Below are 26,262 nucleotides of genomic sequence, written 5' to 3' on the forward strand. Positions count from 1 at the left end.
AAAGTGAAGGCTGTGTTGCTTCGGGACGTCGTGTGACCCAGAGAACTTGCGGAAGAGGTGGGCATAGCCATTTTTAGGCACATTCCATTGTTAAAGGAGATTTTGTAATGAAATTCGTGCGTGTTGGAAGTCTCACGGGACATGGTGACATGCCCAGCTCTCCACAATTTCTCGGATACTCACTCGACTAAAAAGCCACCGAAAGCCATCTGAATCTTCTGAATGGTGGAAGACATGTCCCGTGAGACTTCCAACACGGACTTGCTTTTGTTCTCCGCCACTGTGGCTTCGTCCCGACGCGCGAATTCCGCCGCACGTCTTTTATTACAAAATCTCCTTTAACAGTGGAAAGTGCCTAAAAATGGCTATGCCCACCTCTTGTTGGGAAAGTGAAATGCACGGACCCACACCAGGGGGCGTAAATGAACAGCCAATAGAGATTCCAATAAATACAATTTATTACTGCAAATGTGCACAACAGTTCAAAATGCTTTTAGTCTGTCAATCAAGATAACCAGATGACGCGTGGGCAGGCCCGAGGGTAGGAGACGCCTAACCAGAGAAGAGCTGGGACCCACGATGTTCCACCACCAATGGAGACCTGCAATACCCCGGAGCTGCCAAGTCCAGAGTCCCCAGGTGGCTACCGCTTCCAGCTGTCAGATCCGGTACTGCTGGCAGGAACAGACACAGGTTAAAGTGGGTGTGTGTACACCCAGCAAACAGTCAGCAAAAAACACAGTTCCTTCCTGAGGGAAAAACCTCCACCTCCAAACACAGGAACACAGAGTACGTGCAGTGCCTTATGTATCACCTAATCAAGTCTGAAGTGAGGAGTGGAGATGCCAACTCCTCCAACTTCCACAAACTCGGTACAAGCTGCAAGTGTACAAAAGGTTAACGACTGCAAAAAGCTCAGATGCAAAAACGTGTGCGTACGGCACAGAACGGCTGAGTTGGTTTACCTGAAGGGTAAGATGATAACTCGGCAGAGTAATGGTGTCTTTTCCAGGCTTTTATGGAGTGGAGTGATGAGTGACAGCTGTCAGCGCCGGGCAACAGCGCCCTCTGGTGCCTGAAACCCGACAACAGGTAGCCCTCTGGTGGTGAGCCAGCAGTACCTCCTCTTCGGGCGGCCCACACAACACCTCTTCCGCAATTTCTCTGGGTCACACGACGTCCTGGATCAACACAGCCTTCACTTTGGAAATGATCTGGTCGTTTCAGCCTGTCGATGGCCGCTCAGAGCGCGGCGCGCCCTCAGCCGCTGTGGGCCATCTTTAATCCAGTTGTAATGCTCCTTAATCCTTGTGATGCCCATAGAATCTTCACAGAAAACCATCTGAAGTTTCCGAATGGTTTCCACATGGCTGTCTCTCACAGTTTCTGAAAAAATTTGATGCAGCGCTGCTCCAATCGTTCAGACATTTTCCTGACAATGAAAATCCGACGATGGGGGAGGACCAGTGCTCACTCAAAGCCTGCCCACAGGCGAATCAATCAATCAATCAATCAATTTTATTTATATAGCGCCGCGAATGACGCAACCGACAGGCGTGAAAAACTCACGCATGCGCACAAAGGTTCAAGCTTGGCTGATGCAAGCGCACATGATTCAAATCCATATAGTTTTTGCAAAAAAATAAAAAGGTCCGTTACTTTTCTAACAGACCTTGTATCTTTCCAAATCATGTCCACTCAACTGAATTTACGCCAGGTGGACTTCAGATCAGATGTAGAAACATCTCAAGGATGATCAATGGAAACAGGATGTGCCTGAGCTCAATTTCTGAGCTTCATGGCAAAGGCTGTGAATATTTATGCACATGTGAATTCTTCGTTGTTTAATTTTTAATAAAGTTTCAATTATGACAAGAAAATGTTTTTTTTTTTGTTTGTTTTCACATTGACATTATGGAGTATTGTGTGTAGAATTTCCTCTGTTTTTGAATAAGGCTGTAACATAAAAATGTGGATAAAGTGAAGCACTTTGAATACTTTCTGGATGCACTGTATAGTAACATTCTCACCTCCTGATACATAGCACATTTTACAGGCTTCCTGCCAAGCTGCAGCTTTCTAATCTTAAACTGGGCAATCATAAAGTGACGAAAAGCTTTTTCTGCATGAGAGAGTAAAACTGCATTGCCTTTAAAGATTTTTGTCAGGGTGACCCGACAGGATAACCTGTAATACAAAGAGAGTATTTGTCTGAAACTTCAGTTTGTATGACAGGGAAAGAGGAGCTATTTGTCAGTGACTTTCTTAAATCTCATTTAAAAATGTCATAAAAACGTTACGCAAAGTGAACAAAAAATAGGTGGTCTTTATCATGATAATGTGTAGCTGCTGCTGAAGTCTGAAGATGATCTGTCTGAAGTGCTGATGGGTGGCAAGCAAGATGAAAATAGCATTAACTTGATATATGTTATAAACAACCTCCAAAAGTGCCATATTTTCCACACCATAAGCTGCACCAGAGTGTTAATCACATCTGTCTAAAAATGCAGCCCAGTCTCATGCTTTTTTTGTCATGCCATCACGAAACACATCATATTTTCATGACATCGTCAAGTTTAGTTCACTATTTTTAATCCTACCCCTAACCATAACCTTGACTCCCCCTTCCCCCGGATCACCCCAAATTTTGTGAATTCATTTTGTGATTCTGTGAAGAAATGTGATGCTTTTTGTGACGGTATCACAAACTAATAGACTAAATCACTTTTCGTGATGCATTACTATCTTTTGTGAGATCGGGTTGAAAAAAGCCACAAAGAGGAAGAAACATATACGAGTTGCACTGGACTATAAGTCGCATTAATTTTTGAAACGTGGTGCTGCTGTTACATGCAACAAGTAGCAAAATGAATTAAATTGGGGCATTACGTATTCATGACACAAACACAACATTAGAAATCAGAAGCAAACAAGCTAACTGATATTCTTTTTTTACAAGATACAAAACTTGAGTGAACTGCTACCTTTGGCCATTGAACAGGAACACATAGTTGAGGTAAACGCGCATTGTAATTAAACATTTGAAAACATTTGAAAACACAATATTTATTTATAAGGCAAATACCTCATTAGCAGTCAGAAGTTGACAACATACGTAATTAATCTTACTTTATACAGTATAATGCCTGAATAGATCCTTGTCATTTGACTGGTGGTTTGTATGTCATGTAACATATATAATTCGTCCCATTAGCCATTGTGCTCCATTTAGCATGCAAATGTGGTTCCATATGTACCACTGCACACTGCAACCACTGCACGCACACAAGTGATGACCGCACTTAGCAGCTTATTGAGAGCTGCAAATCCAGTACGCTGTAAGCCGTCTGGAGGCATTTGCAATATTCGCTGGGACGTATCTAGCTAAAGTAAAACCGCTGTCAGATGAAGAGCTCGACAAATTTCTGTCGCAAAATTTTCGCTGGACTGAGAAAAGCAGAATTACATGAAGAAGTCAGTGCAGGGCATCAGACTGCATCCTCAGGAAATCTTTGAACTATCTGACTGTTTTGTGCAAGTTGACTGAGAACAATTTTGGATTGGATTGGATTGGATTGGTATTTAAAATTTGTGTTGGCTCCCCCTGTCATACAGGGCCATAAAGATTGCATTAATTTAAAAATGTAAATATTTAAGCTTATGAATATAAAGCACAAAAAATGATAACTAGACTACATACGGTCTGTGGACGCATACGGTCTGTGGTCAATGCATTTTCCTGTAGAAGCCGAGTGTCCGTTCACTTCAATGAAACTGCCTGGAAAGGTTTTTTTCATTTCCACGAAATGCGACGGTCACTGGATAAAGCCACGATTTTGTCCCTCCCCTGGACGCTAAGCATCTCTGGGGGTGAATGGAGCTGTGGGCAGGCCTGGATGGCTGTGGGCGGGCCTGGAGGCTGAATCCTGTTTTGATTGACAGCTATAGGAATGTGAGAATTTACACAATTTTGCATATTTATGCATTTTTAAATTTATGCCAAAGTGTTTTGCGTGCACTATAAATCAGTCTGTTTTAACCCTCTGGAGTCGATGCCATCGTATATGATGGCTAAGACCAAGCTTTACTAAATTATAAATAACTTTTGAATGATATGAGATAAATCAAATCAAATCAATTTCATTTATATAGCGCCAAATCACAACAAACAGTTGCCCCAAGGCGCTTTATATTGTAAGGCAAAACCCATACAATAATTACAGAAAAACCCCAACGGTCAAAACGACCCCCTGTGAGCAAGCACTTGGTGACAGTGGGAAGGAAAAACTCCCTTTTAACAGGAAAAAACCTCCAGCAGAACCAGGCTCAGGGAGGGGCAGTCTTCTGCTGGGACTGGTGGGGGCTGAGGGGAGAGAATCACGAAAAAGACATGCTGTGGAAGAGAGCAGAGATCAATCACTAATGATTAAATGCAGAGTGGTGCATACAGAGCAAAAAGAGAAAGAAACACTCAGTGCATCATGGGAACCCTCCAGCAGTCTAAGTATATTGCAGCATAACCAAGGGATGGTTCAGGGTCACCTGATCCAGCCCTAACTATAAGCTTTAGCAAAAAGGAAAGTTTTAAGCCTAATCTTAAAAGTAGAGAGGGTGTCTGTCTCCCTGATCCGAATTGGGAGGTGGTTCCACAGGAGAGGAGCCTGAAAGCTGAAGGCTCTGCCTCCCATTCTACTCTTAAAAACCCTAGGAACTACAAATAAGCCTGCAGTCTGAGAGCAAAGCGCTCTATTAGGGTGATATGGTACTATGAGATCCCTAAGATAAGATGGGACCTGATTATTCAAAACCTTATAAGTAAGAAGAAGAATTTTAAATTCTATTCTAGAATTAACAGGAAGCCAATGAAGAGAGGCAAATATGGGTGAAATATGCTCTCTCCTTCTAGTCCCCATCAGTACTCTAGCTGCAGCATTTTGAATGAACTGAAGGCTTTTCAGTGAACTTTTAGGACAACCTGATAATAATGAATTACAATAGTCCAGCCTAGAGGAAATAAATGCATGAATTAGTTTTTCAGCATCACTCTGAGACAAGACCTTTCTAATTTTAGAGATATTGCGCAAATGCAAAAAAGCAGTCCTACATATTTGCTTAATATGCGCATTGAAGGACATATCCTCATCAAAAATGACTCCAAGATTTCTCACAGTACTACTAGAGGTCAGGGTAATGCCATCCAGAGTAAGGATCTGGTTAGACACCATGTTTCTAAGATTTGTGGGGCCAAGTACAGTAACTTCAGTTTTATCTGAATTTAAAAGCAGGAAATTAGAGGTCATCCATGTCTTTATGTCTGTAAGACATTCCTGCAGTTTAACTAATTGGTGTGTGTCCTCTGGCTTCATGGATAGATAAAGCTGGGTATCATCTGCGTAGCAATAAAAAATTAAGCAATGCTTTCTAATAATACTGCCTAAGGGAAGCATGTATAAAGTGAATAAAATTGGTCCTAGCACAGAACCTTGTGGAACTCCATAATTAACCTTAGTCTGTGAAGAAGACTCCCCATTTACATGAACAAATTGTAATCTATTAGATAAATATGATTCAAACTACCGCAGCGCAGTGCCTTTAATACCTATGGCATGCTCTAATCTCTGTAACAAAATTTTATGGTCAACAGTATCAAAAGCAGCACAGAGGTCTAACAGGACAAGCACAGAGATGAGTCCACTGTCTGAGGCCATAGAAAGATCATTTGTAACCTTCTGTAATGCTGTTTCTGTACTATGATGAATTCTAAAACCTGACTGAAACTCTTCAAATAGACCATTCCTCTGCAGATGATCAGCTAGCTGTTTTACAACTACCCTTTAATTAGCTAAGATAGCTGGGTCAAGTGATGGCTTTTTAAGTAATGGTTTAATTACTGCCACCTTAAAAGCCTGTGGTACATAGCCAACTAACAAAGATAGATTGATCATATTTAAGATCGAAGCATTAAATAATGGTAGGGCTTCCTTGAGCAGCCTGGTAGGAATGGGGTCTAATAGACATGTTGATGGTTTGGAGGAAGTAACTAATGAAAATAAATCAGACAGAACAATCGGAGAGAAAGAGTCTAACCAAATACCAGCATTACTGAAAGCAGCCAAAGATATGTCTTTGGGATGGTTATGAGTAATTTTTCCTCTAATAGTTAAAATTTTATTAGCAAAGACAGTCATGAAGTCATTACTAGTTAAAGTTAAAGGAATACTCAGCTCAAAAAAGCTCTGACTCTTGTCGGCCTGGCTACAGTGCTGAAAAGAAACCTGGGGTTGTTCTTATTTTCTTCAATTAGTGATGAGTAGTAAGATGTCCTAGCTTTACGGAGGGCTTTTTTATAGAGCAACAGACTCTTTTTCCAGGCTAAGTGAAGATCTTCTAAATTAGTGAGACGCCATTTCCTCTCCAACTTAGGGGTTATCTGCTTTAAGCTGCGAGTTTGTGAGTTATACCACGGAGTCAGGCACTTCTGATTTAAGGCTCTCTTTTTCAAAGGAGCTACAGCATCCAAAGTTGTGCTCAATGAGGATGTAAAGCTATTGATGAGATAATCTATCTCACTCATAGAGTTTCGGTAGCTACTCTGCACTGTGTTGGTATATGGCATTGGAGAACATAACAAAGAAGGAATCATATCCTTAAACCTAGTTACAGCGCTTTCTGAAAGACTTCTACTGTAATGAAACTTATTCCCCACTGCTGGGTAGCCCATTAAAGTAAATGTAAATGTTATTAAGAAATGATCAGACAGAAGGGGGTTTTCAGGGAATACTGTTAAGTCTTCAATTTCCATACCATAAATCAGAACAAGATCTAAGATATGATTAAAGTGGTGGGTGGACTCATTTACATTTTGAGCAAAGCCAATAGAGTATAATAATAGATTAAATGCAGTGTTGAGGCTGTCATTCTCAGCATCTGTGTGGATGTTAAAATCGCTCACTATAATTATCTTATCTGAGCTAAGCACTAAGTCAGACAAAAGGTCAGAAAATTCACAGAGAAACTCACAGTAACGACCAGGTGGACGATAGATAACAACAAATAAAACTGTTTTTTGGGACTTCCAATTTGGATGGACAAGACTAAGAGTCAAGCTTTCAAATGAATTAAAGCTCTGTCTGGGTTTTTGATTAATTAATAAGCTGGAGTGGAAGGTTGCTGCTAATCCTCCCCCTCGGCCTGTGCTACGAGCATTCTGACAGTTAGTGTGACTCGGGGCTGTTGACTCATTTAAATTAACATATTCATCCTGCTGTAACCAGGATTCTGTAAGGCAGAATAAATCAATATGTTGATCAATTATTATATCATTTACTAACAGGGACTTAGAAGAGAGAGACCTAATGTTTAATAAACCACATTTAACTGTTTTAGTCTGTGGTGCAGTTGAAGGTGCTATATTATTTTTTCTTTTTTAATTTTTATGCTTAAATAGATTTTTACTGGTTGTTGGTGGTCTGGGAGCAGGCACCGTCTCTACGGGGATGGGGTATTGGGGGGATGGCAGGGGGAGAGAAGCTGCAGAGAGGTGTGTAAGACTACAACTCTGCTTCCTGGTCCCAACCCTGGATAGTCATGGTTTGGAGGGTTTAATAAAATTGGACAGATTTCTAGAAATGAGAGCTGCTCCATCCAAAGTGGGATGGATGCCGTCTCTCCTAACAAGACCAGGTTTTCCCCAGAAGCTTTGCCAATTAGTCGAACCTCAGATTCAGGAGGAGCAGTGTGGTTTTTGTCCTGGTCGCAGCACACTGGACCAGCTCTACACGGTCCATCGGGTGCTCGAGGGTTCATGGGAGTTTGTCCAACCAGTCCACATGTGCTTTGTGGATCTGGAGAAGGCGTTTGACCGTGTCCCTCGGGGCTCCCTGTGGGTGGTGCTCCGGGAATACAGGGTCCGGGGTCCTTTGCTAAGGGCTATCCGGTCCCTGCACGACCGCAGCAGGAGCGTGGTTCGCATTGCTGGTAGTAAGTCAAACCTTTTTCCAGTGCACGTTGGCCTCCGCCAGGGCTGCCCTTTGTCACCAGTTCTGTTCATTATCTTTATGGACAGAATTTCTAGGGGCAGCCATGGTGTAGAGGGTTAAAGGTGCACATTAGATATAATGTTAGTGCTACCAACTAAAAAAATAAAAATAAAAAAAATAAAAAACTTTGAACCGCAGCCAAACAAAATGAGTCAAACTCTGCAGGACGACAATAGAACCGAACGAAACTGGTGTTTTGGATACCAGGAACATTCACAGAGAAGCACACTGGATTAGACGTTAAGTGAGAAGGTCAAGGTGAGTTACTCTCTGCTTTGTTCTTCAGTAAGTGTTTAAAAGTCATTGTACTTTAATTGACATCCCAGTTCACAACATAACATCAAAGTATTCATGATTATAAGTCTATCTGGGCTTATTAGTAGTTGCTGATGTATTTTATTCATACAAATTAGTGACAGAGAAACCGAAGCGTTTTGAACCACTGAATCAATATGAAGCAATGGTTCAGTGTTTTGAAGCTTTTGATACAGTTAGATATGGCAACATCTGCTGGCCATTCTTTAAACTAACATTTGCATGGAACAGTGTCATAAAACAATCAATAAAACAAACTCTCTCTCTCTCTCTCTCTCTCTCTCTCTCTCTCTCTCTCTCTCTCTCTCTGTCTCTCTCTCTATATATATATATATATATATATATGGATTTGTGATTGCCATTGGTTCTGTTCGAAGCTTTGGTGGTGTTTAATCTCGAAATCAGCTTCTTAGTAGCTGAGAGCGTATCTGAGGTAAAATTGAAAGTTATTGGTTATCTGTAGCAATAAAACTGGCAATAAAACATATTATTTACAGGTATTATATCAAAGTGTTCCATTACTTGTGGAACCCATCATCTTGGGTTTTATGTTTTTAATTCATTTATGTCAAGTTGTAGAGATCTGATTTCAGTTTGAGTTTAAGGAAAGTAATTTTAGAATTTTTTACTTTTTTTTGTATTTGAAATGACATAAACAAATGTAAATGTGTGGCATTGGAAGGCACTGTATTTATGGAAAACTACTTTCTGAAGACCAGTATTTTTAACATATATGAAATAATGCCAATAAAACTGCATTTTATAAAAAAACAAACAAAAAAAAACATTTCTTATTCTAACCATTGAGGTACTCTGTTTTCAGGATAATCAATGTGTCTGTTGGGAAAGTGTAGTGACACGGACCCACAACAGGGGGCGCAAATGAATGGACAATAGAGGGAGTTAAATTTGAACACTTCACTGTTGTGAATGTCACAACCACACACAGCAGATTATAGAATAAATACAAGTCAATGGATAAAGGTGTCGTGTGGGCAGGCTCGACGATAGGAGACGTCCGTCTGGAGATGAACCGGAACCACACGATTTCCACCGCCACCGAACCCGAAGAATACTGGAGCCGCCAGGTCCCGAATTCCCCAGGTGGCCACCGTCTCAGCGTGTCGGATCTGGTACTGCTGGCAAAGAGCAAAGGCAGTCAAGTGTGGGTGTGTGTACACCCCGTAACAACAACGGTGGGAATTCCACCTCCACCTCTAACACACACTCGTGCAGGGTCTGAGTACCACTTATCTGGTGGGACGTAGAACGAAACAGTCGCGGCCCACGCCGGTCCTCTGGGTGGACAGCTGCAACAAAGTAGCTCTTGAAATCAATTAGTACAATAGGCAGAGAAAGTTACCTCCAAGAAGTACGATATCTCAGCGACGTGGTGGAGGTGTCATCCTGCTTTTATCCAGGGTGAAGTGCAGATGATCGGTGACAGCTGTCATAGTTGATGAGTGACACGCACATTGACAGGCTGCATGACTGTGGTCAGTGACCATGGGTCATTTACAGAAGATCATATTTGTATTGCTTGCTTGATAAATGCGGTATTTTTATGAAGTAATTTATTTTGTAATACTTCCATGTCTTTCCTGATATGAGGCAGATTCCCACAGCTTTCAAAGAACAGCTCTGTAGTTCAGTGGTAAAGTTGCTGACTGGCAATCAGAGCTTTTGAAAGGCGTGAGTTCGTGTCCAGTGGGTGGTGTGTTTTGCTCTTTTTGTTTTTTAAATTATTCCACATAAGTGGCACGATGTGGTCCATAAGTACCGGCTGTTTTTTATTTATACCACATAAGTGGTGCGATGTGGTTCCACACATACTGCTAGTTTTTATTTTTTTTATTTATTCCACATAGGCGGCGTGATTTGGTTCCACAAGGTAGGGGCAGGTTTTTATTTTTTTATTTATACCACATAAGCGGCGCAATGTGGTTCTACAGGTACTGGCTAGTTTTTATTTTTTTTATTTATTCCACATAGGTGGCGAGATGTGGTTCCACAGGTACTGCTGGTTTTGATTTATACCACATAAGCGGTGCAATGTGGTTCCACAGGTACTGACTGGTTTTTTGTTTTGTTTTTTATTCCACATAGGTGGCGCAATGTGGTTCCACAGGTACCGCCTAGTTTTAATGTTTTGATTTATACCACATAAGCGGTGCGATGTGGTTCCACAGGTACTGGCTAGTTCTTTTAATTCAGTAATGGTGGCGCACATGGTTGCTGCGGCTTACGGCTCTCCATTTCAGTGCTATTTTCCTTTTCTTTTTTCTTGTTTTTCTTCCTTTTGTGCACTATCGGTACTGTGAACATTCAGTACACCAGCCAGATGCTTTTGGATATCGGAGACCAACATCAGATATCTATTTCGAGTGACTTTCACTACACGCACAACATCCCAGATGACATAGCAAGACCACCGGGCTTTTAATCTTGTTGTACATCGTATAATGACAATAAAAGGCATTCTATTCTATTCTAGTTTTTATTTTTTATTTATTCCACATAGGTGGCATGATGTGGCTCCACAGGTACCGGCTGGTTTTTATTTTTTTTATTTATACCACATAAGCGGCACCATGTGCTGCACCTTGCACTGTTCCTGGTCAAAAGACACCAGCGTGTGCACAAACTCTCGCACCGGGTTCGTGCATGCCTGGCCATCAGCGCGATGTTTCATGGTGCGTTAATTTCGAACTGTTTCGCCGTAATCGACCAGACATTGACCAAACTTTGCACTATGTGTGAACGGGCCCTTAGTTATGTCGACTTGCTGCCTCTCTTTAACATAAAGAGCTCTTACAAGTTTTGGATGTTGAACTCAACTTTACAAGTTGAGTTGAGTTGTAAAGTTGAGTTCAACATCCAAAACTCGTAAGAGCTCTTTATGCTAAAGAGAGGTAGCAAGTCGACATAACTAAATGAGGCTGCAATGTTTTAGAGTGTACAGTTTCATCGTGAACTCAGACTCAGACTCATTTTTATTGTCACTCGACCCTTACAGGCAGAACGAAATGCAGTTTCTCCAGGTCTTGGTGTAGTTAACTGGGACAATTTTTTTTTAACCTAACCTATGGTATAAATTTTTGCAATATAACTTTTGCAATGTACAATATGCACACCCCTGTGACCATAGAATATGCGAGGTCTGTCCATAAAGTATCGTACCTTTTTATTTATTTTTAAACTATACTCAACAAAAATATAAACGCAACACTTTTGGTTTTGCTCCCATTTTGTATGAGATGAACTCAAAGATCTAAAACTTTTTCCACATACACAATATCACCATTTCCCTCAAATATTGTTCACAAACCAGTCTAAATCTGTGATAGTGAGCACTTCTCCTTTGCTGAGATAATCCATCCCACCTCACAGGTGTGCCATATCAAGATGCTGATTAGACACCATGATTAGTGCACAGGTGTGCCTTAGACTGCCCACAATAAAAGGCCACTCTGAAAGGTGCAGTTTTATCACACAGCACAATGCCACAGATGTCGCAAGATTTGAGGGAGCGTGCAGTTGGCATGCTGACAGCAGGAATGTCAACCAGAGCTGTTGCTTGTGTATTGAATGTTCATTTCTCTACCATAAGCCGTCTCCAAAGGCGTTTCAGAGAATTTGGCAGTACATCCAACCAGCCTCACAACCGCAGACCACGTGTAACCACACCAGCCCAGGACCTCCACATCCAGCATGTTCACCTCCAAGATCGTCTGAGACCAGCCACTCGGAAACAATCGGTTTGCATAACCAAAGAATTTCTGCACAAACTGTCAGAAACGTCTCAGGGAAGCTCATCTGCATGCTCGTCGTCCTCATCGGGGTGTCGACCTGACTCCAGTTCGTCGTCGTAACCGACTTGAGTGGGCAAATGCTCACATTCGCTGGCGTTTGGCACATTGGAGAGGTGTTCTCTTCACGGATGAATCCCGGTTCACACTGTTCAGGGCAGATGGCAGACAGCGTGTGTGATGTCGTGTGGGTGAGCGGTTTTCTGATGTCAATGTTGTGGATCGAGTGGCCCATGGTGGCGGTGGGGTTATGGTATGGGCAGGCGTCTGTTATGGATGAAGAACACTGGTGCATTTTATTGATGGCATTTTGAATGCACAGAGATACCGCGACGAGATCCTGAGGCCCTTTGTTGTGCCATCCAAGAACATCACCTCATGTTGCAGTAGGATAATGCACGGCCCCATGTTGCAAGGATCTGTACACAATTCTTGGAAGCTGAAAATGTCCCAGTTCTTGCATGGCCGGCATACTCACCGGACATGTCACCCATTGAGCATGTTTGGGATGCTCTGGACCGGCATATACGACAGCGTGTACCAGTTCCTGCCAATATCCAGCAACTTTGCACAGCCATTGAAGAGGAGTGGACCAACATTCCACAGGCCACAATTGACAACCTGATCAACTCTATGCGAAGGAGATGTGTTGCACTGCATGAGGCAAATGGTGGTCACACCAGATACTGACTGGTATCCCCCCCAATAAAACAAAACTGCACCTTTCAGAGTGGCCTTTTATTGTGGACAGTCTAAGGCACACCTGTGCACTAATCATGGTGTCTAATCAGCATCTTGATATGGCACACCTGTGAGGTGGGATGGATTATCTCAGCAAAGGAGAAGTGCTCATTATCACAGATTTAGACTGGTTTGTGAACAATATTTGAGGGAAATGGTGATATTGTGTATGTGGAAAACGTTTTAGATCTTTGAGTTCATCTCATACAAAATGGGAGCAAAACCAAAAGTGTTGCATTTATATTTTGTTGAGTGTATATGGATTTGATTCATATGACGGTATTGCTTAAATTTTCATTGTTACGTAGATGATACCCAGCTTTATCTATCCATGAAGCCAGAGGATACACACCAATTAGCTAAACTGCAGGATTGTCTTACAGACATAAAGACATGGATGACCTCTAATTTCCTGCTTTTAAACTCAGATAAAACTGAAGTTATTGTACTTGGCCCCACAAATCTTAGAAGCATGGTGTCTAACCAGATCGTTACTCTGGATGGCATTTCCCTGATCTCTAGTAATACTGTGAGAAATCTTGGAGTTATTTTTGATCAGGATATGTCATTCAAAGCGCATATTAAACAAATATGTAGGACTGCCTTTTTGCATTTACGCAATATCTCTAAAATCAGAAAGGTCTTGTCTCAGAGTGATGCTGAAAAACTAATTCATGCATTTATTTCCTCTAGGATGGACTATTGTAATTCATTATTATCAGGTTGTCCTAAAAGTTCCCTAAAAAGCCTTCAGTTGGTTCAGAATGCTGCAGCTAGAGTACTGACGGGGACTAGCAGGAGAGAGCATATCTCACCCGTGTTGGCCTCCCTTCATTGGCTTCCTGTTAATGCTAGAATACAATTTAAAATTCTTCTTCTTACTTATAAGGTTTTGAATAATCAGGTCCCATCTTATCTTAGGGACCTCGTAGTACCATATTACCCCATTAGAGCGCTTCGCTCTCAGACTGCGGGCTTACTTGTAGTTCCTAGGGTTTGTAAGAGTAGAATGGGAGGCAGAGCCTTCAGCTTTCAGGCTCCTCTCCTGTGGAACCAGCTCCCAATTCAGATCAGGGAGACAGATACCCTCTCTACTTTTAAGATTAGGCTTAAAACTTTCCTTTTCGCTAAGGCTTATAGTTAGGGCTGGATCGGGTGACCCTGGACCATCCCTTGGTTATGTTGCTTTAGACGTAGACTGTGGGGGGGTTCCCATGATGCACTGTTTCTTTCTCTTTTTGCTCCGTATGCATCACTCTGCATTTAATCATTAGTGATCGATCTCTTTTTCCTGGTTCTTTCCCTCAGCCCCAACCAGTCTCAGCAGAAGACTGCCCCTCCCTGAGCCTGGTTCTGCTGGAGGTTTCTTCCTGTTAAAAGGGAGTTTTTCCTTCCCACTGTGGCCAAGTGCTTGCTCATAGGGGGTCGTTTTGACCGTTGGGGTTTTTCATAATTATTGTATGGCCTTGCCTTGCAATGTGGAGCGCCTTGGGGCAACTGTTTGTTGTGATTTGGCGCTATATAAGAAAAAAGTTGATTGATTGATTGATATGTTTTCACGTCAGACAAGCTTGAACCCTTGTGCTCATGCGTGAGTTTTTCCACGCCTGTCGGTGACGTCATTCGCCTGTGAGCACGCCTTGTGGAAGGAGTGGTCGTCGGATTTTCATTGTCTGGAAATGGCGGAATGATTTGGGGTTTTTTCCATCAGAATTTTTTCAGAAGCTGTTAGAGACTGGCACCTGGAAACTATTCGAAAAATTTATCTGGCTTTCGGTGAAAATTTTAAATTCACAGAGAATAAGGTCTGTTAGTACAGCTTTAAGGACCCCTTTAAGGACGCTCAGCGCGCCGCACTCCAAGCTGCGACGACACGGCACAAGCCACCGGACCATTTCTGAGCTGATGGCTCTGTGGATACGAGACCATCGTGTGCTCTTTCTCTGGTTATCACAAGAGCTGGACATCAGCCATTTTCCGGAAGATTTCACTTTTAACAAGAGATTTTGTCATGGAAAGCCGCGCGGAGGCTTCGCGCGTCACGACCTATTCACTTTGGAAGCGAGACAAAGGAACACCTCCATTTCGGTGTGTCAGAGGACAAGTTTGGACGGTCTTGTCCAAACTGGCACCTCGAATAGTTTCCAGGTGCCAGTCTCTAACAGCTTCTGAAAAAATTCTGATGGAAAAAAAACCTAAATCATTCCGCCATTTCCAGACAATGAAAATCCGACGACGGGGCGGGACCACTCCTTCCACAAGGCGTGCTCACAGGTGAATGACGTCACCGACAGGCGTGGAAAAACTCACGCATGCGCACAAGGGTTTAAGCTTGTCTGACGTGAAAACATATGAATCAAATCCATATAGTTTAAAAAAATAAATAAAAAGGTATGATACTTTATGGACAGACCTTGTATATACAAGGCACAGGGTCGGCAGCAGCGTTAGAGTATTAAGAAGGTGACAATGTGCATGTAGTGCAATGTTCACAGCTTAGTGGTGGATGTTGAACTGTTCAACAGTCTGACAGCATTCAGGTAGAAGCTGTTTTTCAGTCTGGACATTTTTGCCCGGATGCTGCACAGCCTCCTTCCAGAGGGAAGGGGTGTGAACAGACTGTGCGCAGGGTGGGTGAAGTCTCAGGAGGCAGCAGGACAGGACACTCTCCACTGCACAGCTGTAGAAGGCCCTGAGGACCTCGGTGTTCATTCCGGCCCTTCCCAATTTCCTCAAAGAATAGAGACGTTGGTGGGCTTTCTTGATGACAGCCATGGTGTTGGTGTGCCAGGTGAGAGTGCTGGAGAGGTGGACTCCAAGATACCTGATAGAGGACACGATCTCCACCGCTGCTCCGCTAATGTAGAGGGGGGAGGGTAGTGGGGGCTGACCTGCGGAAGTCAACAACTATCTCCTTGGTCTTCTGGGTGTTGAGGATGAGGTTGAACTGATATAGAGGAGGATTTTATTTCACCAAAACAATAAATCTATTCTTGCATCTTAGATGCATCTTCTGGAAAATTGTAGCTGAACTTTCAGGTTTTCAGGTTGTCTTTTTCAGAAAATGCTCCTCTATACCACTTCATGATGAAGCTGTATAACTGGGAACGGTCTACTCCATACAGCTTTACCATAGAGTGCCATACTGTTTTTTTTTTCTCATAATTGATGTAAATAAAGTCCAAGACATATTCATTGTCTTGGAAATATTCATGTATCCATCCCTTGACTTATTTAAAAACACATTATTTACAGGTATTATACCAAAGTGTTCCATTACTTGTGGAACCCATCATCTTGGCTTTTATGTTTTTAATTCATTCATGTCAAGTTGTAGAGATCTGATGTCAGTTTGAGTTTCAGGAAAGTAATTTTAGAATTTTTTACATTTTTTTCTGTTTTTTTTTTTTTTGTATTTGAAATGACATAAACAAATGTAAATGTATGGCATACCAAGTGTTACAATATTTTTGGAGGGCACTGTATTTATGGAAAACTACTTTCTGAAGACCAGTATTTTTAACATATATGAAATAATTGCCAATAAAACTGCATTTTATAAAAAAAAAAACAAGAAAAAAAAAAAACCTTATCTCTTATTCATTAAGAGATAAGGGGCAACTGTTTGTTGTGATTTGGCGCTATACAAGAAAAAAGTTGGTTGATTGAGTTGATTGATTATTCCAGCCTTTGAGGCATTCTGTTTTCAGGACAATCAGTGTGTCTCTCAATCATGCAGCACTGAGTTACTTACAGGGGTAGGTTGCTTCAGTCTGTGTGTGTGTGTGGGGGGGACGACAAACATTCATTTCATGGGTATTTGTTGCAACCTACTGTTGCAGATGTATATAACTAATAAAAATCTACACCCTGAATGTATTTTTTTTAGAAATATGCCCGAGGGAAAATAAATGCAGCTTTGAACAACACAATCACATTTAACATTTGAAGTTAGCCTCAAGTGAGTACTGCTCCAAAGACATGCAGGTTAGTTGTATTGGAAACCTAAAACCGACCACAGGTAGCAGGAGGTGGTAATGGTAGAAAAAATGTATTTTTTTCAAATACGCTTACATCCACTTCAGAGATTGTGCATTGTGTCATTTGGGAGATATTTCATATAGGAAGTGGGTGTCTACCATGACAAAAAAAAAAAAAAAAAAAACCCACCCCATGCAAAAAAAAAAAAAAACCTGCAACATATACTGTAATTTTAACATCTTTAGAAATATTAGAATGCAATTGTTTTGACTTCATGATTAGTTTTGATGAACCCTGCATTGAACACAACATTCAAGTTTATGATATATAATGCTCCTGACTTGGTAGTACTTGTTTTAGAGAAGTCACAAAAGCTACATAAGTACTGATATTATTACAGTGAACATGCAATTACACACGTAATTTCAAGTCACAGCATGACAAGTTGTAGTAAATCAAGTGTCATGGCCAAGCCAAAAACAAGATCTCAGGCTAAAGAATTTGATAAAACCTTTGACAATGGTTTATGTTTTTAAAGTTTTTGAAGAGCATTGCCTCCTTCTAATTTCTGTTATTCACACAGTGTTACTGAAATAAAACCTTTGTGAAAGAATTGTGTTTATAAAGTTTTTGAAGAGCATGGACAATCTTTGCACATAGCGGAATAGCCAGATAATTGAAAACAGACCATACTTTGTTACATTCAAGGGGTGGGGGTTATTTTCAAGATATATGATTAATTTTGGTGCCAAAATGGTGGTATTAATATTGTGAATCATTTCCCAAGTGGATGTATTGAAATTCTGACTTGTGATTTTACCACCTACTACCATAGGTGAAATTGAGAGTATGAATGTATTTTCTGTTTATATGTGGCCCTGCAAAAGACTTCCTCACCTCTCGTCCAATGACTGCTGGAATAGGCTCCAGCTACCCCATGACCCTGAACTGGAGTAAACACGTATATAAAATGAATGAAAAAATAAGGCAACAACTGGTAACTGAAATATTTCCTGATGATTTATAGATTGATTTTACCTTATGCATAATAATAATAATAATAAAGTTAGTTTATAATGCACTTTACATTTACAATAAATCTCAAAGTGCTACAGCAATTAAAAGGAAAGATTGATAAAAACAGAAACAAAAGTAGGCATATTATTAATTCAAAAATCAATGAAAACATTGGGTAAAAAGAAAAGTTTTAAGGCCCTTCTAAGGATGGCAATAATAACACCAAAAACATCATAGTTAAGCTATAAACAGCTATTTCCACAGTACGACAGTACACTGGTCACTGTATCACATGGAATTGCAGAGTAAGACTGCTTTAGTAAATGAGTACTTCTGCAGTCAATCAAAAAAGAGGTGGTTCCTCTGCAATTTTTTTAAGTTGATGGTAATATTGCCAGCCCCTTCCCACAAATGGTGGCAAAGGGGCTGGTTAAATTACTTACCCTCGTAATAGCAAATAACATTTGTATAGGGCCCATAATTTTGATAAACAACCTTCAGCTTCCTCAAAAACTTGACTCTTAAATTTCTGTACTGCTTTCGTGAACATTGCTGTTTTTGCTGAGTTCTATTTAAATATATAATTACTGTACATACTATAATATATACCATACATTACAGCTATTACAATCCCCTTAGATAAATCCACTCTCATCTAGCTAAAATTAACCAAAATAAAAATACTTAAAATATATATTTGTGTAAATTTATTAAATTAATTAAGTATATTAAATCTGTCTTATACCAATAGCTAACCATTTTAGTAGGGTGTTGGTTGGTATTTACAAATATGAATTGATAAATAAAATATACTTTATGATCACAGCCAAAACATTTGGCTATAATCTGTTGAATCATTATCCCCCCTGTCACACACAGCCAGAATCACGCAAAATGGTGTCAGAATGACAAATCGGTGCACATCCGAAATGTTCTGACAGCCATCTGTGGAAGTCCATACAGTTGGTCAAAATCGGCCGGCGGCCTCGAGTGTGATGCATATGTGCAAAACTCTCTGGGCACGGCAGAGATGGGACACCTATCTGACGGCTGTCCATGTGCAATCTGAGGACGATCTGACCACAATTTACATATGCCGATGGTGGCAAAACAGGATCCCATGAGCGCATATGAGGGAACCTCAAGATAGATCTGGCACGGCAAAGCCTGCCAGTAGAACCTGCACGTGCCACGTATAATAATGCCCACCACCCCCGGAGTGCAAAGGAACTGTTGAAATGTATGTGGCATGCTTCATCATGATAATAATTATGAATTAAACCGAAAGCACCGTGTGCTACTGTGCGCATGTTGCCACAAATCTGAACAGGCTGTTATATCCACAATAGACCTGACGGTACAGATATTTGTCCATTCCTTCCCATGGGCGACATTAATAATGTGAATATTGTCTCCATCATAACTGTATATAACACGGGCAGCTGCGCCTCTCCATAGTGCACAGTAACTCGTCATTGCATGTGTCAGGCTCGGAGCTGAACGGATGTCACGTTGTAATATATGATCAACTTCTAACTCTGTAGGAGACATGAAATGGAACTGTTGTGCAGCATGAATAAACATGAATATCCCCTCCAACAGCAGTCCAGCAGTGTTTCACAGCACAGATGTGGACGTGGAGCCAGACCGCAGCCTGTGGTTAAAATCCTCTCACCCAACATAAAAACATACATCCCGTGTGATAATCCAACCATCACGGTATCCAGAGTTGTGCAACTGAAGTGAGCAAAAAAGAAATTAAAGTTCCCTGGAAAGGTGCTCTTTCTGATGCATGGGACAGCATGGCCCAATGCCAGCAAACTTGCTGCAAAGCTGTCCAGTGACACGCTCGCACACGTTCCCCGTGATTAGTGGCTCATGCAGCGTTATGCATACACACACACACACACACACACACACACACACGGCTGAGTGATAATTGTAGCCCCACACGTGTACGCAGAGTGCACGTGCTCATGAGGAACACAGCGCTGCCTCCCACTCTGGGTCCATGTTTGACATCCAGATGTTTGGACATCGGGCAGTCTTCAGTGCTTTTTGTGGCCATCTGTTGTCTACATGCACTTTGGATGCCATTGTGCAGGTGTGGACAAGGTAATCCGGATGCGTACTGACTCTGCTGACCGCACCTCTTTTCCTCTTGACTGTGTCAGATTATGCCAATATTTGCCGTGTCGGCCATGGTTCCTGCACATTCTTGCTATGTGTGACAGGTGCTTTAGTCTTCCTCAGAGCACTGATTGGGAAAATACTGAGAAACATGTAACAAAGTCCTAAATTACATATATTTAATCCATTTGCAGTGTTTATTTAGGAAATGCTGTTGCATTGCAGCAGTGTTTATGCATTTGAGTAAAGTTACAGTATTTAAGTTGTATCAGGGTCATTCGGTGTGAAATCATCAGATTTTCCAAAATCTTCCCGGGTCACTGACTCAGATTCTCATGATTTTTTTTTTTTTTTACAAGTAACCACATATATCTGAGGAACACATTGAAAATATTTTTGCTTAATTCCAAGTAGTTTTTTAGAAATAATTTTTTTAATCAGGGTACCCACAATCTTATTTTACACTAGCGAATGCATTTTGAGCTTTTGTTCATTTTTAAAAGGCATTATCTCAGCTAAAAATGCAGATATAAAGCTCAAATTTGGAATACTGCAGGATTTGAGTTCCTCTCTGCGTAGTGTGTAGCCTTTGTTACTTTGGTCTCAGCTCTCTGCAGGTCATTCATCGGGTCCCTCCGTGTAGTTCTGGGATTTTTGTTCAGCGTTCTCATGATCATTTTGAGCCCACGTGATGACATCTTGCGTGGAGCCCCAGATCGAGGGAGATTATCAATGGTTTTGTATGTCTTCCATTTTCTTACAATTGCTCCCACAGTTGATTTATTCACACCAACCTGCTTGACTATTGTAGATTCACTCTTCCCAGCCTGGTGCACATCTACAATATTCTTCCTGGTGTCCTTCGACAGCTCTTTGGTCTTGGCCATGGTTGAGATTGGAGTCTGACTGTTTGAGGCTGTGGATAGGTGTCTTTTATACAGATAATGAGTTCCAACAGGTGCCATTAATACAGGTACCAGGTGGAGGACAGAAGAGCTTCTTAAAGAAGAAGTTACAGGTCTGTGAGAGCCAGAAATCTTGCATGTTTTTGGGTGATCAAATACTTATTTTCCACCATAATTTACAAATAAATTCTTTAAAAATCCTACAATGTGATTTTCTGGATTTTTTTTCTCATTTTGTCTCTCATAGTTGCAGGGGTGGTGGCCAAGTGGTTAATGCGCTTGGTTTCAGTGCAGAAGGTTCCAGGTTCAAATCCTGCCACATTTCTCCATGTAATGTGGAGTTGTGTCAGGAAGGGCATCCAGCGTAAAACCTGTGCCAAACATGCAGATCCACCTTGGATTTATTGTGGTGACCCCGAGTTGAAGTGTACCTATGTTGAAAATTACAGACCTCTCTCATCTTTCTAAGTAGGAGAACCTGCACAATCAGGGGCTGACAAAATACTTTCTTACCTCACTGTAGGAATGGAAGCATAAAGCTCAAATTAATTATTTACAATATTTGGCACCCCAAAATAATAGATCAACTTTGAAAGACAGATTACTGATCTTATTTTTTCTTTCATGGCATCATAAAATTAGCAATTCAGTCATCACGCAATTTTGTTACAAAGTTTTGAAGAGCTGTACTCCGAGAGTAAATTGAGAGATAATTGTGACATCGACCCTTTTCAGGTTTCAAATCCCGCAAAACCTCGGAGAGGTCGCTGTGATGCGAAATCTCAGTAACATTGAGAACTCCATTGAGACGCTCTGATCACTCTGCACTTTAACCGCTGCACACAGACAACACCATTAACATCGCAACATAAAACTGTTTTTATATTGTGCCTAAAACTCTCATGAATATATTCTCTGGGTTTATAGATGTTGTTATTGCGTTTGTTTTATGTAAACATGCGAGAATCACAGGCTGTCTCTACGTTATTTTCAGTGGGAGCTGCTGTGAGCTACGCTCGCTTCCTGATCATGTTGTTCTGGGGGAAAGTGAAGTTTGCTCTTTAATGTCTTGATTATTGTTCTTTACAACACTGTTTGTCCTCTTTGTTTCAGACTAATATATATAATATGTCTGAAATTCGGTTTGCGTTTATTAAATTCCACGCACATTAAACGTAGTAGACACGGATTGTTCATTATAATTGTTTTAGCAAGTTTTCAGGGTATCATGCATGCAGTCTCTTATTAATGTGATGAAAAGCATAAAAAATACATTTTTTTGTAGTATAATATTCATTTACAATTGTCATCGTGTGGATTCTCTATGTTGTTTTGACTGTAGCGACTCTCTGACATTCAAGGGATTATGGGATACCTGAAAACCCTTGATTGGATTGTTTATACCACACAAGGAAGAAAAATCTATTTGTAACATATGATATAGGATTTCCATCATCAATCTAATTCTGCACAGATATTTCCTCAAGGTTACATAAAGCTTGGCCCCAACTTTCAATGCAATGCTACAATAAGGTTCAAGAGCATCCACACAGGAATATCCATAATCTTGCAACAACATACCTATCACGTTCTCCAAGGGTTATCCTAATGTTTCTTGTAACATTCCCATAACGTATTTAGTAACGTTGAGAGGACGTCAAGAAAACCATCAATAAGAATGTTCTACAAATGTTTTACGTAATGTTCTGAGAACATTTCTGGTTATGTTCTGATAATGTTCAATGTTTTTTTGTTACCTGGGTAATGCCTTTTAAAAATGAACAAAAGCTCAAAATGCATTCATGAGTGAAAAATAGGATTGTGCGTACCCTTTTTAAAAAAATTATATCTACAAAACTACTTGGAATTAAGCTGAAATATTTGGATTGGAATGAGATGGAAAAGTACTATATAAATGCAGTCCATTTACCATTTACCATTTTGCATGTGTTCATCAGACATATGTAGGTACTTGCAAAAAAAAAAAAAAAAAAGAAAGAAATCATGGGAATCTGAGTCGGTGACAAGGGAGGCCTCTGATGATTTCACATGGGATTGGCTTTGCTTTAACATGCAGATCCATATCAGATCTGCTGTGGCAACCCCCAAAGAAAAAGGGAGAAGCTGAAAGAACTTACTGATTGGCTTGGCGCTACCTTGCATGATCAGAGTGCCTCCCATTGTGGGCATCAGAATTTATATGCTTAAATACTACAGAGCTGTGGTGGCTAAGACACTGAGCGATGGGAGCACCTTAAAGCAGTGATTCACAATTAATTTAATCGTTCACGTGCCTTGAAATCTCACTAGCATCACATAATGTGATGCTAATGAGCTAATATTGGCATGAAAAGTCACTAGCATCACACAATGCAATGCTAATTGGCTAATGTCACATATTGCAATGCAAACATTAGCATGTATACTATAATTCTCTAAGGCCCAAATCTGTGTGTTGATTAAATAACCTACTATTTCCTAGCTCATTGCTAACAATGTTACCCCATCTTTGTAATAAAGCATCACCTTTCAAATGGACATTGGGACAGGGGACTCCTTTTTCCACCCCCTTTCAGTTTTAATCTTCTACAAAACATCACTGTTCTTGTCTTGCAGATTAGAACAAGTGCACTTCCGAGCTCCTTTGTGTGAGACAAGCAGAGAGGAGATCCTCTTCCTGAATGGGGACTTTTCCACAGCGGCTCAGTTGTTTGTCACTGTTGGTGTTTTTGCTTTTCTGTACTCTTTGCTGGCCACCGTTGTGTATGTCTTTTACCAGCACAAGTACCTGAAGAACAACAGAGGCCCACTTGTGGTCAGTGAGTTCTTTCGAATGTCCAGGCATGATTGACAGTGAAGTATGTTGGTGTTTGTGCTCCATGAAACATTAAATGTATGTGACCTATGTGTCTCCTGTCCACCTTTCTACCGTGAGCAGGATTTTGTTGTTACAGTCAGCTTCTCCTTCATGTGGCTGGTCAGTAGTTGCTGTTGGGCCAAAGCTCTTTCTGATATCAAGACAGCAGCAAATCCAACACAGGCACTTCTGCTCATCTCTGCCTGCAGAACTCCAGAAAACAAATGCGCAGCTGGCCAAGGGCCACTCTGGTCAAATCTTAATACGTCTGTGGTAAGTATAAGTCACCCTACATAGTACAGGTTGTCACACAACTGAGCTAAACAAACAAAAACATTTACACTTAGGATGTACCCATACTGATACTGGTATCAATATCATTCAGCAGTACAACGATGGGCCAGTGACATGATATTGAGCAGCACTAGGGATGGGTATTGAGAACCGGTTCCTTTCGGGTATCGTTAAGAAATTATTCGATCCACCGACATCAATAAGCTTTGTGCTTAACGATTCTGTTATCGGTCCTTCAGAGTGGCTGTTGTTTTGGCGGGTGTTTGTCAGGAAAATGATCATTTCTCTACATTGATTACAGACCCTGCAGCGGGTCCTTAATCAACTTTTCTGCAGCGCGGCTTTGCTTTGATCCTTGAAACAATCGAAGCAGTGGTTCGCAGATTGAAGCAATGCTTCGATCGATTGCTTTGTTTATTTCTTTCTTTCGCTTAATTTTCCCCCGCTAAAACCCTAAAGAGCATACGTCTGTGAGTATTATTTACCTTTTCTATGTTAAACCGACCTGTTATGGTCTTCTGAAACAGTTGATAGATGTATTTTATAACTTAAAAACGGGAACGATGCTAATGCATTAGCATGTCTATGGCATTTTCAATGTTAAAAGTTAGCATTTAGCAATTGCGGCTATCATCACGTTTGGGTGCATTTGTTTTCAAATTGTAATATTCCTTAAATTTATTTTTGCTTATATATTAATAATCTAATGATTATTATATACAATTTTAGAGAAAGAGACAAAAATAACCTGAATAGAAACACAACAGAAAATATATAATAGCAACTAACAATGAACATAAATAAATACATACAGAAATAAATGTTTCCTGTGAACACCTAGTGACTCTTTCACCTCCATTTCATCCCTGTCTTATTTAAGTTTAATGACAGTTTGTTTCTGTCAAATAATATTTTCAGTTTGTTAATTTCTTCAGTGATTTCCTCCAGAACTATCTGCCAAACTAGAAAACTGCTGCATCCTAGTAAGAGCAGAATACTACTGGAATGAATCTGAATAAGGAAAGTTGTATTTTTTTTTTCTCACCTAAATGGATGCTGCACTCACTCCAGTTTATCGTCTAGAATAGTCCCAGATTGCATTTCAGAGCTTCTAGAATTGAAACATTTTAGTGCAGGTGGTGTTGGGGGGTAATTTTGGGTTTCAGCTTTTTTTGTTTTTCACCACTTTCATCCCTGAATATGAGTTGTGATTCACTTTTGTGTGGATTAAAGTTACTAACTGGGACTCCTGTCTTGTTGCGAGAAAGAAACGAGAATCGTCCTCCATTCTGTTCACACAGCTCCAAATGTTGCGCGGCTCTCTGACATGTCAAGATAGAATGATAGAATCCAGTCTGAATTAATAACTTCAAAGCGAAACACCGTTTTATTTTTTATTTATGTCCAGAGATCAAGGATACAGTGACTAATTTCATATTTATTTACTTTAAGACTCAAGGAAATACATAGAAAACCTGTAAAGCCTACTTTTAGTACAAAATTCATGAGGTATCGATAAGGGAATCGATAAGGAGAATCGATAATGGCATCGATATCGATAAAATCTTATCAATACCCATCCCTAAGCAGCACTGTGTGAGGTTTTGTGGCTCTAATGAGTGAAACGTTGTGTAAAACTGCTGACAATACGCACACATTTCTCAATTTGCACAACATTAACAGCATTTTAAACTTCAGATTGCTGTAGCATTTACTCTCAGGTCAGGGAGCATGCACGAGTGTCACACACCACTGCATCTACTATGCTGTGGAACTGCCATGGGTCCTGAATGACAACCACCCAGACAGGCAACCAACTACCAAAAGTAGTTATCTATCTGTGCCAACCAGGTGAAGTATGGACATCTTCTTGCCCTTGTTTCAGTTGCTGAGGTCCTCAGCATTGACGTCCCAAAACAAACAAACAAGACAGGCAAACTTGTAAACATGGCCAGCATGCTTTGTGGTGAAGATGTTTTGAAATGCTGCCTGTTTGAAGCAGAAAATACAGTTCTTCATGATCACAGAGCTGTATCTGAAAAGCCATGACCCCAACGCAGAGAACAAACAGTAAGGCCAGTCCAAAGTGCTTTTCTTTAAGTACAAAAACAGGCCAACCATCAAACACAGAGAATCGGTCAGTTTAGCAGAGGCACCTTGTGAGGGACTAATCA

At 40.7% G+C, this 26,262-nt stretch overlaps 1 protein-coding gene across 1 annotated transcript in view; it reads left to right on the plus strand.

Moving 5' to 3' along the window:
* The window catches only part of synpr (synaptoporin), a 42,152-nt gene that overhangs the window by 3,639 nt on the left and 12,251 nt on the right, over window positions 1-26,262 (plus strand). Inside the window, exons 3-4 of the mRNA XM_034166414.1 lie at window positions 23,554-23,752; window positions 23,876-24,067. Coding sequence (XP_034022305.1) covers window positions 23,554-23,752; window positions 23,876-24,067 — 391 coding nt within the window. The remainder of the gene's footprint in view (window positions 1-23,553; window positions 23,753-23,875; window positions 24,068-26,262) is intronic.

This window comes from Thalassophryne amazonica, chromosome 3 (genome assembly GCF_902500255.1).
Source record: "Thalassophryne amazonica chromosome 3, fThaAma1.1, whole genome shotgun sequence".
Classification (NCBI taxonomy): domain Eukaryota; kingdom Metazoa; phylum Chordata; class Actinopteri; order Batrachoidiformes; family Batrachoididae; genus Thalassophryne; species Thalassophryne amazonica.